This window comes from Ursus arctos, unplaced genomic scaffold (assembly GCF_023065955.2).
Source record: "Ursus arctos isolate Adak ecotype North America unplaced genomic scaffold, UrsArc2.0 scaffold_11, whole genome shotgun sequence".
Lineage (NCBI taxonomy): Eukaryota > Metazoa > Chordata > Mammalia > Carnivora > Ursidae > Ursus > Ursus arctos.
The window spans coordinates 29988926-30008255 of record NW_026622775.1 but is presented as its reverse complement, the minus strand read 5'-3'; the positions used below and the strand labels follow the sequence as shown (position 1 = coordinate 30008255).

The following is a 19330-nucleotide window of genomic DNA, read 5'->3' as shown; positions in this document are numbered from 1 at the left end:
CAGGGATTTCCTTGAGGACAGAATCTGTTTCATCTGCTACACTTCATGGCACTTTCCCTTAATTTGATACTTAAAAAAAAAGTCTTGCTAAATGAGTATGGAAGCGGAAAGAGAAGGTAGAATTCACCCAGGACACCCACTCCACCCCCAACACACACACACACTCGTGCTTTAAATCTGGTAGTTCGCCGATCATACCCGATGATTGATTCACTCGGCGGAAACAGTGCGGCAGGTCCGGCTGATTGCAATGTCGCTCGCGTGCTTGCTTCCCAGACCTGACACACAGTGTGCTACGAATGAGCTGTGTTAGCTCCAACTTACTGATCCCGTTGGCCCTGGGGGGAGCCGAGCGGGGCCTGACACTTCCCAAGCACCTCCCTCCCTCGGTCAAGCTGCTCACTTCCAGCTGCAGGTAGCTGTAACCACTTTGCCCGGCAGTGCCGCGCAGGCGTGGCACAGCGTGAAAAAGCTGGAACACTAGGTCAGGTTGAAACGTGAGGCCAAGAACTAGCAATAGAACAGAAAGAAATTTATTGGCATTTGTTTTTTCTTTTTGAGGCACTAATTCACAAGTTTTTATATGTACCACTCGAACATCCGTAAAGACTTAGGTCAGATAGTCTCAAGGAATGATGGTATTAGCACATACCTCAAGAGGTTTTTGTACCCTTCTTCAAATGGATTGGGGCTAATACTTTGCGGGGAGAAAGTCAGTATCACTGCTTTTAGGACATGGGATGTAGTGGTGTGGTGACAGGTTCTCAAAAGGTCACTGTCACCTTCTTTCTTAAGCCCAATACCGAGCACATTATGAGACATCTGCTAAAAGGATTTGCTATAAATATTAGTGAGATAATCTTGTAACTGAAAAAAAGGCCATGGAATCTACTAGGTCTTCTTAAGGAGGGTGCAGGATGTGGTCATGGAGAAGTCAGCTGTTTCTCCATGGAACAGTACTTTAATTTACATTTGTCTATTAATTTTTCTCCCTATTACTGCTCCCAATTTTTAGGATCTGAAGTATTGGGTAAAACAAAGTGAGGACGCTGTGCTTTCACTGCCAGTCAGGAGGATTTAGTCTGAAAAAATTCCCCCCAAAAAGGCTGAAATCAAGGTTTTAGAACAACAGGTGAGGAAAACAAAAAGTTTCTGTTAGATTTTTAAAAGCTGTTCCACCCTGTCACGCACGCTTGTGCTCCCAGCAGGGGGTTTGTTTGCAATTGCCAGAACCTTTCTGGAAAATTGCCAAGTGTAGTGACCAAAGATTTGGCCTGGTGCATTCTAATCTTAAATGACACCTGAACGTGGGTGTGGGATTTCTGTAACCCACTTTGCTGCGGTACAGTTCACGTACAAAAAGCTGTACATAATTAATATATACACTTGATGAATTTGGAGGTAAGCATATATTCGTGAAACCGTTACCGCAGTCTATGCCGTAAGCTACGTATGTGGTTTATGAGAGGGTTACAAACAAATATAAATTTATATCAGGGTAATTCTAGAATTACTTTTCTACTTTACATAGAATATGATAATTCTGAATAAGAATTTTAAATATTCAGATCACCAGGAAAAATGGCCCCGTTAAATTTTTTAACCAAGTTCCTAGATAGAAGCTGAATATTTTGAAATTGCACATAGAGCAAATACTTGGTAGAATAACAGACTTCAGGGGCGCCTGGGTGGCGCAGTCGTTAAGCGTCTGCCTTCGGCTCAGGGCGTGATCCCGGTGTTATGGGATTGAGCCCCACATCAGGCTCCTCCGCTATGAGCCTGCTTCTTCCTCTCCCACTCCCCCTGCTTGTGTTCCCTCTCTCACTGGCTGTCTCTGTCAAATAAATAAATAAAATCTTAAAAAAAAAAAAAAAAGAATAACAGACTTCAAGGAATACACCAATGTGGGGTACTTAGGTGGCTCAGGCAGTTAAGTGTCTGACTCTTGGTTTCGGCTCAGGTCATGATCTCAGGGTCCTGAGATTGAGCCCTGAATAGAGCCCTGCTTTGGGCTGTGCACGCAGAAGGGAGTCTGCTTGTCCCTCTCCCTCTGGCCCCCAACCCCCATGCACGTGCAGTCTCATAAATAAATAAATAAATAAATAAATAAATAAATAAATAAAATCTTTAAACAAACAAAAAAAGAAATACACCAGTGTAAAAAGTGAATGTGCCTCCCCTTTTTCTGTACCCTCACCCCCACATCACAGGGGTGACCACTGTTGGCAGAGAATTTAAGCGTCTTAATTAAACATATTCAAGGTAAAATAAGGAAATAGCTATTTATTTCTAAATCAGTTTGAATAACCAAACTGTACATTGTTCATTACTATCATCTTAGCTTCCGAACGTTTGCTAGTTTTGAGACCTTCGTCAACAGTGGGTCTCTCCTTTATTCTATGGCAAAATGTAGAACAGAAAAACTTATGAAAACCAGCTTAAGTCAGAACTTAAGTTTGTTTATCAGATAATTTATCCCAAGAATTAGGAATGAATGGGAAAATTGGCCTTATTTTTTAAATTGTCTTTCCAAGCAGTTATTGTTTTCCATTTTCTCCCCTTTGTAAAGAAATGAAGAAAGTGTCCTAAGACTAAGATTAGGTCATTGGGACTTACCATCTGCTCTGGTCCTGAGTTGAAGGCATTGGGGCAGTGAGGAGAAGGGGACCTGGAGGCTTCGTTGCGGTGGCACCGCTGGACTGTGGTGGGGGGTATTAGGAAAGTATTTAGTATACAGAGTACTTTGATGTACACATCTCTAATTTTTATATTAATCTCCAATTCTGGTTGTTCATTTTAATACATTTTTTCCTTAATTGTTCTCATTTCAACCAAGATTTATAGATGCAAAGGTAATTTTGCAGAACTACTTGAAATTTTAGAATGGTAGCAAGAAAGAGGCATTTCAATGCAGCTTGGCTTTGGGCTGGGTAATATTGTGTGGTTTTAGCCTGACTATGAGATAACAGGTGAGTTAATTCATTTAGTTATATATTATTGATATTATTGATGCTTCCCCTTGACATGCCAATTATTTTCAAAGTATTATTTACTACTCCTAGTGTTGATTGCTACACTAATGTGTCCAGCTAAGAGGGCTTTTTGTAGTTTATCCTTGACCAAATAATCTAAGTGAGGCTGTCCATGCGATGAGCCACTGAGAAAGGCTGACATTTTCCAGGTGACAGGCCCGTGCACGATTCCTTGTGTTTGGATTTTAGAAAGTACTTGGTCACATTTCAGGGAAATTGGAGTCGGAATGGACTTCTGAAGTCATGTATTCCAGCCTCCCACCCAAGGCAAAAGTCCTTTCTGCGTTCCTGATAATCATCCAGCTTTTGCTGGAACCAGGCTCAACAAATATATTTGTCTGTATTTAATGAACTGTTCTGAATAAGGCAAAAATTTTTGTGACACACAGGAGGAAAGGGAGTGGGGGGAAAATGGATACCTTTGAATACCTCTCATTTGTTCGACACTGGACACGTTCCCTTCGGAGCAACCTGTGAAGTCTTTATAATCCTTTTTTATATACGAAGAAACTAAGACACAGAGCGGTTACATAACTTGCCCAAGGTCACCTAATCAGTAGGCGTGGGCGCTGAGATTCAAGCCGAGGTGAGCTCAATTCCAGAGCTCTCGTCTTCTCACTGCATCTATCACCCTCGTGTAACAAGGAGCGAGGAAGGAGCTCTGCCCCTGACTGCCTTGCTTGCTCGCTTGGAGTTTACTTGAAGTCACTCACGAGCTATAATTTGCGAAAAGTTCAAAAGAGTGCTGGGGTGAATTTATTTACTTTCTTGTAGGGGCTTGAACAACTTTGGTAGGAGGTTGGCAGGTTGATGGAAAGTTCACTTGAAGAATCAGCTCGGAAGAGCTCTGATCTGTGAACTTGTTTCCTCATTTATAAACTGGGGATGATTATACCGACTTCTCCAAGTTATTGTGAAGATTGAACGAGAAAACCTGTCAAGACCTTGCAGAGTGGAGGGTACCTAGAGGGCACGTACGGGAAAACATGGATTTGTTTCCTGTTACTCTGGGTCTACATTTTTTTCCAGCTTCATTGAGATATTATCAATATATGATATATGTAAGTGTAAGGTATACAACATGATGATTCGATACGTTTATAAAGTGAAATGATTACCACAATAAGGTTAGTTAACCCCTCCATCCTCTAATATAATGACCTTTTTTAAAATGGTGATAATACTTAAGATCTACTCTCTTAACAACTTTGAAGTACATAATACAATATTGTTAATTATAGTCACCATGCTGTACATTAGATCCTCAGAACTTATTCCTCTTACAGCTTGAAGTTTGTCTCCTTTGATGAACAGCTCCCCATTGCCCCCAGCCCCCAGCCCCGGCCACCCCCATTCTACTCTGTTCCTATGAGTTTGGCTTTTTTAGATTCCACATATAAGTGAAGACATACAATATTTGTCTTTGTCTGATTTATTTCACTTAGCATAATGCCCTCAAGATCAAGGATAGACTATCATTATTATTTCTCACTATTGCTGTTACTATTATTCGTTGATAACAATGGCCAGCAGAGTTTTCTTAGGATTATTTATTTTTTTAGACAGGGACAGAGAGGCAGAGGGAGAGGGAGAGAAATTCCCAAGCAGACTTCCCGCTGAGCACAGAGCCCGACAAGGGGCTCAGTGTCACAGCCCTGAGATCATGACCTGAGCCAAAATCAAGAGTCAGACGCTTGACCAGCTGAGACACCCAGGCGCCCCTTAGGATTTATTTTTAGAGAGCAAAACTAAATTTCGCTAATTGCTCTTCAAAAATTTTACTGTCATCTTGAACCTTTATAATGATCAGATCCTGCAGACTCACAGATCTTCTACTAAAGAATAAAAAAAAATTTAAAGATAGCACACTCTGTCACACGGGAGGCAGGGTAGTGCTCCACTCCTCGTGCTTCTCCCACCCTGTAAGAAGTTGAAGTTTCTCTCAGATAGCGCCTGAGCAGATGTTTTGGGTTCATGGGGGATGTTCTTCTTTACCTTTACTTAGTGTTCAGTATTTTAAGAGATAATGTATAATATAATACTACATGTCAATTGCATCTCAATTTTTTAAAAAAGATAATATATATTGTCACATAAAATAATTGCTCAAACAATGTTTTAATACTAAGAGTCACAATTTAATTTGGTTAGAAGTGGGAATTTAAAGTAGAATTACGGGGGCGCCTGGGTGGCACAGCGGTTAAGCGTCTGCCTTCGGCTCAGGGCGTGATCCCGGCGTTATGGGATCGAGCCCCACATCAGGCTCCTCCGCTGGGAGCCTGTTTCTTCCTCTCCCACTCCCCCTGCTTGTGTTCCCTCTCTCGCTGGCTGTCTCTATCTCTGTCGAATAAATAAATAAAATCTTTAAAATAAAAATAAAAATAAAAATAAAGTAGAATTACGATTCATTTAAAGTTCCCTCGCGGTTCTTGTATTACCACAGCTGACGAAAGGAAGGGAACACAGTGGGGGAAGGGAACAGAGTTTATGCCTCTCGAGGTGGAAAGCCTGAAACATCTGGACCCCAGAATACCAAGGAAAACCCAAAGCGGTCACATCTCCTAAGAGCACTTCTGTGTATTCAGATAGTAAAGAGAATTTTAAAGTGATAATATAATAATACCTGAGTAAAATGCAGATGTGACCGTCTAGGTAAATAATTATAAAAATTCCCCATTTTTTTTTTAAGTTAGATTTCCTAATTTAATTTATTACTGGAAATGTAGGTACAAGAGCTTTGATAAATCAGGTAACAATGGTCTGTGTGTATATGTACAGGAAGAAATTTAATTAAAGTTGATGTTTTCATTTTCTCCACATTTTCTGGGTACTTGATTCAGATGCTGGTGCCAGAAAAATCTAACAGTCGAAAGACCGTTTTTGAAGTTTCTTAACATACTAAAGAATCTGCCAAGATGTCGAAAAATAACTTCAGGAAATACCAGTCAAGAACACTGTATATAGTATGATCCCATTTTTATTAAAACAGAAACAACAAAGGTGGGAAAGTGCATGACATATAAATGGGGGAAAATGTCCTACGTGGTATATGCCAAATTGAGCGAAAGGAGTGGGAATTTCTACTTTCTCTATCATTGTAGTACTTGATTTGGTTTTTGTTTGTTTTACAATGAATACATGTTACTTTTTTCACTTAAAGAAGCATTGATTCCATCCTTCTGCCATGCAGTGGGTCATTCATAAATTATTCCAGACAGAAGAATCTCTCTTGTTTGTTTGTTTTTTTTCTTTTTTTAAAAAGTAGATTTAAAGCAGTTTGGGTAAATTTCTTTAACTATTCTAGTATCTCATAACTATTTCCCTGATGCTGTTTTAAGCCGAGTTTCTCTGTAGAAAGCTCACCATCATACCCATGAGTGTGCATGCTTAATAATACTAGCTGCGACTTATTTGAGCAATCACTATGTCCCAGATCATCTTCTAAGCACTTGACATATATTAACCCATTTAATCCTTATAACCCTGTTAGTAGCTGCAGTTTACAAATGAAGAAATGAAGCAGGGAGAGTTTAAGAGACTTTCCTGAGGAGCAGACTGTAAGCACATATACCGCATAGAAAAAGTACGCCCTGCACTTGCGTCACACCGTTATGTTCCCTCTCAATTGTCTCTTCTCACAGCAAAATTAGCCCAGTCTCCATGTCCACTCTCTCATTGAGGAAGTACCTCTTGAAGATAGGCTGTGTTCCTGTGTGAGCAGAGGGATGCGTGGAGGGATAATGCCCAATCTGTTCCCACGGAGGGCTTACAGTCTGGTTAGAGAAACAGGACACAGAAGCCGACCATCCGTAAAGACATGGAGAGTCCTGTGACGGTTCATGACGAGGCGCCAGTGAGGAACGTGGCCTGGTTGCAGAAATGAGGGTAGACTCGGGGAAGTCGGGCTCCCCGCGCAGGACGGGTTAAGCCCGTATGAGCAGGCTTCCTCCACGGTGCAACTCTCCATCCATTTCAGCAGAAGGATGAGAAAGCTACGTGGATGGACCTACTTCTCCAATATTCTCTGATGTTCACAATTTCGTGGCTACAAAACAGTGCCATTTTCTCAGCATATTTCTTTTTTGAATGGAAAAATGCCAGAGGCTTGAGAATATTCATTAATATCCCAAGGTTATTTTTGTTTTGAATGAAAAAAAAAAAAAAGAAAGAAAACGTGACCCACAACTTTTTTCCTGAATGCGTCCTCAGGGATTTAAAATGTTTGGTTACATGTTTTAAAGGCAGAAGCAAGGATCCCACAGTTTGGGAGCTAAGATACAGAGAGGCGTGTATGCTTGGGGCTGGTGAATACACTAATGTGAGCCGGAGACTCCAGAACAGGAATCCGAGAACTTCTGTATAGGGTGAGATGGTAAATACTGTAGGCTCTTTGGGCCACCTACAGTCCCTGGCGCAACTCTGCAACTCCGCTGTTGCGATAACGAAGGCAGCCACAGAGGACGCGGGGAAGGAGTGTGCGGGGCTGCGAACTGCCTTTACAGAAACAGGCAGCGGGCCGTGGTTTGCCTGCATCCTCTGGAAGAAAAACTTAGAAAAAACGGCAGGACCTTTGACCCCAGACTCAAAAGCCATATGCACCCCAATGTTCATAGCAGCATTGTCCACAATAGCTAAATCGTGGAAGGAGCCGAGATGCCCTTCAACAGGTGACTGGATTAAGAAGTTGTGGTCCATATATACAATGGAATATTACTCAGCTATCAGAAAGAACGAATTCTCAACATTTGCTGCAACATGGACGGCACTGGAGGAGATAATGCTAAGTGAAATAAGTCAAGCAGAGAAAGACAAATATATGATTTCTCTCATCTATGGAACATAAGAGCTAGGATGATCGGTAGGGGAAGAAAGGGATAAAGAAAGGGGGGTAATCAGAAGGGGGAATGAAGCATGAGAGACTATGGACTCTGAGAAACAAACTGAGGGCTTCAGAGGGGAGGGGGGTGGGGGAATGGGATAGACTGGTGATGGGTAGTAAGGAGGGCACGTATTGCATGGTGCACTGGGTGTTATACGCAACTAATGAATCATCGAACTTTACATCGGAAACCGGGGATGTACTGTATGGTGACTAACATAATATAATAAAAAATCATTTAAAAAAAGCTTTTATTTCCTTGGTGACAGAGGATGTCAAAGCCTTATCTTTTTTCTTGCCCCGGAGGCCCCAGTTCGTGGGATAACATGTCCGTTTGGTCATCAGATTTCATCCAAGCTCTCATATAGATTTGCTGAGAGCGCTAAGCTGTTTCCTCAAGCAGGTGCCGAGGAAGAATGCAGTCAGTTTTGTTCTCAGTGCTTTAAGAGTTTGCATTTGTGCATCCTTGTCATTTGGCCTAAGAGGGACATAGCGATTGGTTCTTAGCGTTATGAGACTAATAAGGATGAGCTCCATTGTAAGGGACGATGGGACAAGCTACTTAGGGGAGAGTATGTGCAAGTCCATAGTGCTGTCTAGTGGTTTGCAAGACCCATGCCTTGTAGATTTGATCATAACCTGAGAAATATTGGCAGACTAGTGTGTCAGGGGAGAATTCTGCTCAAACATACACAGGAATGTTTTGGATGCTCCTGAGAACTTAGTCAATAGGGTTGTCAGGTGAGCAAATAGGAATCCAGGGCACTCACTTAACATGGCATTTCAGATAAGCAACAAAAAATATTTTGGGATAAGCGTGTGTTCCACTCAATATTAGGGACCTATTTATGCTAAAAAATTGTCTTTTGATTATCTGAAATTCAAACCTAGCTGAGCCTCCTGTATCTTATCTGGCCGTCCTAAATGGGAAGAGAGCTGAGGAAGTAGTTATTTTGCGCTGTTATATCATTAGGTCAGTTGATTAGCTACCCTTCCCCAAGGTTGGGGGGGGGGGTTTGGTGGGGGTTTTTTTTGGCCATTGGGGGAGTCTAATGACAGTCGAATCTCATTAATTCCAACCTCACTGATACAGAATTTTGATTATTTATGCAAGAGCTATGCTAAAGTGCAGTTTATTCTCTTCAGAATTTACTCAGCCTCTTTATCGTTGGTAGTACAAACAAAACTGAAAGAGAGCTATTTATCTCCTTGGGAGCCTACCCGTAGTGTAATTACAGTGTGATCAGAGGCTATGGTTATATAGACTGTGCTTTTCATTTAACAATCGTAGATCATTGTGTCATCCAATAAGCAAGACCAGACTTTACCAGGCACAGCCAGGTGCAGCCACCTCAGTCCCCGTGGCCACCTTGGCATCCCATCCATCCACACTACACAGTGTGTGCCTGCCAGCCCCTCCTGTCGTGTTCCCGTGCTCTCTAAAACCTCCCGCAATGCTCACTACTTACAAGGCACCCTGTCAATGTTTGTTAGTTGAATTAATGGGTGAGTGCTATCTGCAGATGTTAAAATTAACTGTCACTGTTGCTAAACATCTTACATTTTAAATTTAAAAAATTATTTGAGCTGCTCTTTCCCTTACTCCAAGTTGTAGTACATAGAGGGAATTTTTGCTAAAGTTAGTTTCATTGCATAATGGCCTTCGAGAAACTAATCCTGAAAATATATTGGAATTCCAAAAGTGTCCTATGAGGAGGGAGAGACAGGGAGGTTCTTGTAAATTCACCATTAAGGGCACCTCTGTGAGTTTCTTCTGTTGTGGGAGGAGGGGTCTCAACACTATCAGGCTACTAATGATATTAACAAGGTTCAGCCTGCAGTCTTCCTTACTTGCCCCCTTTGCCCTGATCACACACACACACACGTGCGCACATGCACATACTTAAGTAAATCCTCATATATCATCCAAATAAATGGAAGGGGTTCTTTTGACTGGATATCAATTATGGTTGTCACCCATAAATAATACATTAATGACTTAAATATGTAGATATTTACATTCTAAACCACTGTTGTATTATTAAAGACCACTATATACAAGCCATCTGAAAGAGCGTGAGAACCCGGTAAAGTCTGGACCACTGTTGAGGGAGTTAAACATGAGTGGTTTATATGTGCAGAGGGTAACGCCACCATTTCTATTGTCCAGTGTTGGTCAGCATCTTAGCCTTGAAAACATATTCAGAAGACGCTTGGTTTCAGTTTCCACCTGTGTCTTTGTTCTTCTCTATTTCTGCTAGCAGCGAAAAAGGATGAATAGGAACCGGGAAGTTAAGAATGAAATCTCCCTCTGTCCCCAATCCTACCCATATCTCGGGAGTATTTTTCCTAGCGATGCAGGGAATTCAGGGGATGCCCTGAATACAGGTCAGCATCGAAACAGAGCTGGGCATGCAGTTCCTTGCATGTGATCCTTTCTTTTAAGAGAGTGGAGTCATGGTCTGACTATTCCTTTTGTTCTCTCTTCTCTCACAGCACCCTGGAGGGCTATTATGTGGACGATGCCCTGCAGGGCCAGGGAGTATACACGTATGAGGACGGGGGCGTTCTCCAGGGCACGTATGTAGACGGAGAGCTGAATGGGCCCGCCCAGGAGTATGACACGGATGGGAGATTGATCTTCAAGGGGCAGTACAAGGATAACATTCGGCATGGAGTCTGCTGGATATACTACCCAGTAAGCCTGGTGACTGTTCATTTTGCTGGATCGTAACGTGTTAAGCCAATGCTTTGGCTCCTGGGAATAAAGAGTAAAATGTATCCTCTCTGTTAGAAAGCTGTGAAATTTGAGAGTCACAGGAGCTGAAGCCACAAGCTTCCAAGGTGTACCCCTCCCTGTTATTCACTCTCCTCAGATCGGTGATCCTCACAGCTACTATTCATTCCTCCTCGGTGTTGTTTCGGAAAGGAACGAATAGTCATGATTCAAACAAATTGGGACAAAATGGCTTTATTATAAGACTAATAAAGACAAACATATATGCTTTTTAGAAATATTCTTTTTGGGGGCGCCAGGGTGGCTCAGTCGGTTAAGCGTCTGCCTTCGGCTCGGGTCATGGTCTCAGGGTCCTGGGATCGAGTCCCGCATCAGGCTCCCTGCTCAGCGGGGAGTCTGCATCTCCCTCTGTCTCTCCCTCTGCCTGCCGCTCCCCCTGCTTGTGCTCCCTCTCTCTCAAATAAATAAATAAAATCTTAAAAAATATATATAGAAATATTCTTTTGGTATGTAGAAAGAGATGGTGCAATATTTCATGGTTGCTATTAATTTTATTCTGGTTCTCATATAGGAGAACTGATCCAGCAATCTCCCATCTTTTGGGACCTACTGCACTGTTATTACTTGATTTTACAACCTTATTCCCTACTTTATAAGTGATTTATGGCTTATGTTGCTTAAATTAAGGTGGTTAAAATGAACTCGCCTTTGAGTATTTGATAACATTTTCCAATATTTCTGGAGTTTACTAGAGCAAAATGATGTGGCAAAACCCCTTGGATTGGGAATTAATGCTCTAATTATTGTTTGCATTTCAAATATCCCATCTGTTATTAGTGAATTTTCAGAAAATGTGTTAGAAAATCGACCTTAGAAAATATTTTGTCTAATATTTTATTTTGTCCAGGGCACCTTGCTGATTGAGTCAGTAGAGCGTGCAACTCTTGATCTTGGGGCCGTGAGTTTGAGCCCCATGTTGGGTATAGAGCTTACTTAAAAAATAATAACTAAAAATAATAATAGTAATATTTTATTTTGTCCAGAGCTTAAGTCAAACACAAGACAATTTTTCTTACTCTGACCCCTATCTTCTTATGATTAAAAAAATGTTAATAAAAACAAATGATCTATTACATGTGTAATACGAAAAGTAGCCCCAGCTAAATCTACTTACACATTATCGTTCTTTAAAAACAAGTTATACTCTAGGAACAGGGCTTACAGAAAGAATACTGTAAAACATTTCTCAAACAATTACCAAAGCAATTACATATCTTCTTGGTAGGCTCAGCAATAGATCGGAAGTCCTTTCGGTTACTGCCCATAAGGCAAGCAGGAGGAGGAACGTGCTGGAGGGACTTACCAGCTTAGGAAGACTGAGACTTGTGCTGCCTCGTGAGTAGGCCGGTTGAGTATCTTGCCACCTGGCACTGGGGATCTGCCGACATAACAGTGAATGATGAAGTCGGAGAAAGTGGAACTCGCTGCGGGAAGCTGCGTATAGGAAGGAGGCAAATTAGGGATTACCAGATTCTCCTCCTACCTGTCATCTTACCTGTGACTATGATCAATTAAAACTTCTAGAGGAGATCCAAGATGCAGCAAGGTGAACGGGTCCACTTCACTCAATGTGGTTGGATCTTGACAGCTAAATGGTGCACCTACATTTTAGCCCTTGGTGTTAATGATTGTCTTATTAAATACCAAAAGAAGACTCTGCCTTAGGAAAGAAGCACTAGGGAGTTCTAAGCTTCCAAAATTAACTTGGCATAACGCTTGCTTTATATATGTTATCTGTTGGCAGTTGAGGGGGCTAATCACACCCCTCTTCTCTCTGGATTCAGAATCAACTAAGACACCTATGTCACTAGGTGTCAGAGATCAAGATACCGGTTTTATTATAATGGCAGTGGGGGATTGGAGATGTGATGTGGACCCAAAGTCAAAATGGGCTTCTGTTCTTTCCCCCGCTGAACTAAACAGTTGGACCAGCTGCAGACAGAGCTCTAGAAAGCAGGTCTTCCCTTGGGACGTAGGGCCTGCCTTGTGGGAGCTTCCCCAAGGAGAGGACAGGACAGGAGAGGGGAACAGGTGCAGCCTGCAGACACCGACAGCTCCCAGGATAGCGTGAGTGAAAATGTGGCAGGACCTCGGGGAGCAGCAGGCTTTATCTTGCTAACCCCCACCCAGTAAAGAGATGGGTGTCAGTGGGTGTCAGAGCCTTCCTTCTCACTCATCAAATGAATGATTCCTTCTCCCATGAAGAGGAGCCACCGAGCAGAGGCGAGAAAGCAGCAGCTTCCTCCCCGACACTCCCTGACACAGCAGACAAGGAAGTTTTTGTGATCGAGTCAAAGCAGGAACGAGAGGAGGGAAAATAATGATTTGCCCTATAGTACTTATAAGCTTACTGTCAGGACAGCTTATTTCTTTCAAAATTTTAACAGTGATGTCACTTGGGTGGCTCAGTTGGTTAAGCGACTGCCTTCGGCTTAGGTCATGATCCTAGGGTCCTGGGATCGAGCCCCGCATCGGGCTTTTTGCTCGGCGGGGAGCCTGCCTCTCCCTCTCTTCCCTGCTTGTGCTCTCTCTCACTGTCTCTGTCTCTGTCTCTCTCTCTCTCTCTCTCTCTTAAATAAATAAATAAATAAATAAATAAATAATCTTTTTAAGAAATGTATACCTCCTTTTGGAAATAAAAGGAGAATCTCTGCTTTATCATACTAGATAAATACAGTCACCGCCTCCCTGACCAAAAGTTTAAACTACTTAAGGGAAAAAAACGTGAGAGCCTAGAAAGGTAGAATACTGGGCAAATAAGTGGTGACGTTGGCTTGCATTAGTGACGGCATGTTAGAAGCACCAATGCTCGAACACCCTTCAGCTCAGGCATCACCACTGAAAGCGCGGAGGCAGATCTTGCAGAACGTATCATCCCCATTTATGCTGGCTTATTAAGAATTAACTCTGGGAGAGGGGCGCCTGGGTAGCGCAGTCTTTAAGCGCCTGCCTTCGGCTCAGGGCGTGATTCCGGCGTTATGGGATGGAGCCCCACATCAGGCTCCTCTGCTGGGAGCCTGCTTCTTCCCCTCCCACTCCCCCTGCTTGTGTTCCCTCTCTCACTGGCTGTCTCTCTGTCAAATAAATAAATAAAATCTTAAAAAAAAAAAAAAAGAACTCTGGGAGGAGAAAGAGCAATCATATAGCTCTAATGCACTTTCTATGTGTTAAAAATGCTGCCAAGTATTTTTCTTTCTATGAAAGTGCTGTGGTTCGTTTTTAAATTCATAACCTTTTTCCTGCAAAGAGCAATTAGACTATGGCGAGCTGTAGAAGTCACGAACCTGATGTTATTTACTCCTGCTGTCTCTCAGTAAGCAGCATTTGAGATCACTCAGAAGTCATCCTACACCACGCACTTTGACTAGCTGTTTCTAGAACCTTTGAGTTGGAGAAATAACCAAGCTTTTAGAAGATGTCATGGCATTACTGTTGTTATATTGAACCCACAAAGGTCTCAGATTTTCAGTTGTACCCAAAGACCTTCTGCATGGGGGGTGGGGGAGGAAACATCGTTTACACCCTAGATTCAATTGTTGTTTGATTATTTATTAGATTATTTTTTGGTAATCCCAGTTCAATTCAAAAAGCATTTATGGATCATCTGCCGTGTCCCTAGCACTCGCCAGGATACAGAATTACATCAGAGCCTCTGCCCTAAAGTATTTAATGACCCTTAGGAATGAAAGCAAGTGACGGTTAAGCAGGAAACACAGCTGGCTTCTCTCCTGGAAAGAGACAGAAGGGAGCAGTAAATAAAGACAAGTGGGAAGAAAGAGCTGATGGGGAAGAGAACAGAATTTAGTTGATTTTTTTTTTTTTCACTTTTCCTTGTGTAATGCCATAGAAAGTGACGGTGTAGGATTCTCAGAAAGGCAGTGTCCAGAAGTCCTTTTGTTTATCTCCTAGAACATGCAGACAGTTCTCTTTACTCATGTACGCTAAATTATTTAAAGATTTGCTTAGTGGACCAGAAATCCAAAATCCAACGTGGAGAAGTGAGATGGCGTGCGTAGTGGGTAAAACCGTCCCGCTGCAGATCTTCTCAGCACGTTGGATATGGGCCCACAGCTTAACACAGAGTTACGTTTCCTTTAACTGTTTGTTTGTAACTAGTATTATAAATACAGTGCATTTGCTTCTTAGATAACGAACCAAAATAGAGTGTCAGTAACTTGTCAGGATTATAAAGTGGGGTCAGTCTCTTGACTCCCCACATCAAGCTTCTATGCTTCTATGTGGGTAACTTCTAGCAGTTTATTTGTAGGGGGCTGGTGGAGAGGAAGGCATCATGTTTTCCTCACTCACATGAGAGCTTTGAGTCCTTCAGCGGTTATGTTCGTGCTATCAACGATGGCAGTACACAAGAAACTTCCCTGACGTTGTGTCATGCGGATAAATACTACATATAATATTTTCTGGCTTTTGGCTTCTCCTATCAGGATGGAGGCAGCCTTGTGGGAGAAGTAAATGAAGACGGGGAGATGACTGGAGAGAAAATAGCCTATGTGTACCCTGATGAGAGGACGGCACTTTATGGAAAATTCATTGATGGAGAGATGATAGAGGGAAAACTGGCTACCCTTGTGTCCACTGAAGAAGGAAGGCCTCACTTCGAGCTGATGCCGGGAAGTAAGTTGGCTCTGCTTCAGATGGCTTGCTCCAATTCCAAAGCAGGTTGTTAGGGCATATTTGAGAGAAATTAATTTCTTTGTGTAGTTCACTTTAATCACGTATTAATCAGCCTTGCTGCATAACAGACACGTCAACACCTCAAATACAGGGCTGCTGACGAGCTGTCCTCCAGCTGGGCTGGGCTGGGCTGGGCTGGACATGGTTGGACTTGAGGCTTCTTGCTTATTATGCCTTACAGGTCTTAATTCTGGGGCCCAGTCTGAAAGGACTTTGGTGACCTGGGTCAAGATTTTCCCAAGTGGGTCCCAAGAAGCCAGAGCATGAGCAGACACCCATGTGCATCTGAAAGCTGAGCTTGAAATGGACACAGTGTCACTTTCAGCCACTTTTCATTGGTCAAAGCAGGTTACACAACCAAGCCAAGTATCAATGAGATGGGGAAATAGATAGCATGCGTTTCAGTAGCGGATGCTAAAAAGTCACATGATGAAAGCATAGCTGTGTAATTCTAATACGGAGAAGAGATGAAGAAATGACGGCAGTAATTCGATGAATCACCAAAGGTTAGAGCTCAGAAAAAAACTGAAATACAGTTGAATGACATTAAAGAATCAAATTAGGTGGATCTTCAGGTTGGTACCACTTGTAAAGCTGATCCGGCCTGAGCTCTGATTGGGGAAGATAAATGCATGTGGGCGTCCCCTGCCTTCAGAGCCCAGCGTCCTCACGGGGCACGTGCTGGGTACGTGAGTGAGCCCAGTGGAATCCATCTTAGAAAACAACAGTACGGCATCCTAAGCATTTTTTCCTGCGTATGAAATTATTTATTGTGGAAAGTCTGGAAAAAAACAAGGAAAAAAACCCAAGATTTTATATTTTGGGCAGCAGAACAAAAGAAATCTGTTTTGAATTGGTCTGATTCCTTGAAAGCAAGATAAGCGTGTGCGTCCAATCTAAGGTTATACGGAGAAAAACGTAGAGAAGGTAATAAATCTCTTCATTAATATTCCTAAATTAATATTTAGCTATTTTGTGATCCGAAGGAGAATCTCCAGAGGAGAATGTCCAAAAACAGGAAATCTAGCATTTCCATGTAGGTCCAACTTGGTTGTTTCAAATGTCTCAGTTTTTGTTTTTTTGAAGTTAAAAATTGAGGCAGCCTAAATGCAATGTGGGATTCTGGGTTGGATCCTGGAATGGAAAGAAGGCATTAGTGGAAAAACTGGTGAAATCTGACTAAAGTCTGAAGTTTAGTTAATAGTAATAGATCTATGTCGGTTTCTTATTTTTGACAAACATACCACGTCACATAAGACGTTACCGTTAGGAGAAACTGTGAGGAGTATTGGGGTGCTCTCTACTATCTTTGCAACTTTCCTGTAAATTTAAGATCATTCCAAAATGAAAAGGTTTTTTTTTAAGTGAAACAGTAATCTCTGCACTCCAGAGTCTACTCTCTGTGCTCTTCGCATATGTTCTGAGCAGAGATAGTGCCACCGTGTTGAGAAGTGAGGGGCCCCGGGCCAGGGGAGGATCCCAGTGGGCGGTGCCCATTTTAAAACTTCAGAAGTGGCAGCATGTTTTAGTGGCGAGAGCTGTGAACTTGAGAGTCACCTGATTTGAGTTTCAGCTTCAACATTGACCCTAGTGTGGTCTTGGGCAAGTTATTTATCCCTTCGGAACCTGCTTCTTCATCATCAAAGACAGATGCTGACACCCACTATAACAACAGCATAAGGGAAATTACTGTTCTCTTTACGTTCTTCTTGGTGTGAGTAAGCAACAGATTTTGGGAAGCGAGGGTGATAATTCGCAAAGGGTTATTTTTCTTAGAACTCCTGGTTGTGGGGCGCCTGGGTGGCTCAGTCAGTTAAGCATCAGCTTTAGGCTCAGGTCCTGATCCCAGGGTCCTGGGATCCAGCCCCATCGGGCTCCCTGCTCAGTGGGGAGTCTGCTTCTCCCTCTGTCCCTTCCCCCCTCCTCCTCATGTTCTCTCTTACACGCTCTCTCTCTGTCTTCTCAAATAGGTAAATAAAATCTTAAGAAAAAAAACAAACTCGTGGTTGTAAATAATGAACACCTTCTTCACCTTAACTTAAGGCCATAAGAAAGGTGGGGAGGAGGCACATGATTCTCGGTAAGATTCTGGCAGGCCTGTTAATTTGAGGACACGTCGAGCAGTTTGGGTTTCACAGGGCCAGGAAGCACGGCTGCTTCGGATGACTGGGGGGGCGGGGTACGACCCAGGTCTCGGGTGTTGGGCGCTTCTCGCCTACCCCGCACCCCCTCTCAGTTACAGGGAGTGAGCTGCAGACCAGGTCTGATGGGGCTGCTCAGCCATCTGATCCAGTGTGGGGAGGAGGAGGAAAACGTAATGCAAGTATCTCATGGCAAGTACGCCCCCCACCTGCCCCTCGCACCCTTTCTGTTTATGCCTCCGGAACCATAGACTGCTCTGGTTACCCAATCACTGCATGCTGATTCCTCGTCGGGCTCAGGCTGGACTTGCTTCTTGCCTCATGTCTTCACCTCTCCCCAGAGGAACTCCTTTCTCTGGTAATTCCTGTGCCGTCCTTAAGGCTTGGCTCACTTCTTAGAACTGATGTCTGCCAGGGAATGAATGAATTCTGGTCGACGGGCATAGTATAAATTACAGAGGAGAGGAGGAGGAGTAAATGGTGTGCTCCGTTTGCCCGGAGCATTGGCCAGGGTGGGAAAACAGGACAGGGCAGCGTGTGGTGGACAAGACGGCCTCAGCCCCTTGAGAGCAGCTGGAGATGTTTCTCCTGTTGGCATCCGCACCGTCCCCAACACGGGGCTTTCCGTGGAGCTGGCACTTGGTATATTTGTGATGAAAGGTTTAGTCTAAGGAAGGGAGGGGGAAGTTCAGAGGAGCTTTTCTGCACAATAGAACATGTATTCACAGAAAAGTTTGGTTGGAAAGCGTGGGTTCTTTTTTCAGCTAAGTTCCTTTAATGGATTGTGCATTGGTCCATTACCAGTTTGCTCTCAGATGCATTTCTCGTCCTTCTCCCGCCCTGCTTTTATTGCGGGGGGGGCTTCTCCCCCTAGCAGACCACATTTCCTAGGTTCTTGTGCGTGGGGTTCTGTCTGGGTTTGGCCACAGGGAGCCACTGGCCAGGGCCACGGAGAGGGAAGGCATCAGGAAGGCACTCTCTGTGTCCAGCAGCGTCTCCATCAGGGGCCTGTCTCCCGATTCCATCTCCCCCTGCATTCCAGCTTCCCTGGGCGGGTACCCCGGCTCTAGAGCCCCGGGCACACCACCTGCTCCTTCGTCCCTCTGCCTTAGGGTTACATGGCTGCCAGCTCCTGCCAGTTTTTGGGCTCCTCACCTGTCCCTTCGGCTTCTCAGTTTCTCTGTGCTCCATATAACCAATTCCCTGAGTGAAATTCTCTCTTTGAAATACGCGAATGGTCTGTTTCCTGGCTAGATACTGACTGATATGGATTGCTTTTAGTTTGAGACACTGATTGGAGTTTTGTGATTGTACCAAACAAACAAAAACCAGGAGGAGGACCTGGTAACCGCTGAGGAATTGCTTAATGGGATGATTTATGATGCCTTAGTGACTTAAATAATTTACTTTGCAGGAGTAAGCGCTTTGTTTCTAAAATGTGTTTCTTTACTATTAGGCATTAGAGCATCGGATATCTTCATTGTGCTCTGGGAGGATTCTCGAAGGCTAATCCATTGCGGAGAACCAATGTTAATTCTAGAACAGTTATGTACCTTAGTTTCTAGAATAAATTACTGATTGGCTTCTGAACCACCTTAATAGAAATAAGAAGACTTTCTTTTTGCTTTATCAAAAGCAGTTCTGTTCTTAATTCTGATGAGGCGAATGTTTATTTTTAGTGAAGGGGACAATTGCCAGGGCTGGCTGGTTGGACTTTACAGCCTGTGTCTAGTAGGAAGAAAACCACAAGAAAAAATTAAAACCATCATCTAACCCGATCTGACCAGAG

The 19330-nt window shown here is 43.2% G+C and overlaps 1 protein-coding gene across 1 annotated transcript in view; it reads left to right on the top strand.

Annotated features, from left to right (window-relative positions):
• The window catches only part of SETD7 (SET domain containing 7, histone lysine methyltransferase), a 47789-nt gene that overhangs the window by 11949 nt on the left and 16510 nt on the right, over nt 1-19330 (top strand). Inside the window, exons 3-4 of the mRNA XM_026499376.4 lie at nt 10408-10609; nt 15151-15340. Coding sequence (XP_026355161.1) covers nt 10408-10609; nt 15151-15340 — 392 coding nt within the window. The remainder of the gene's footprint in view (nt 1-10407; nt 10610-15150; nt 15341-19330) is intronic.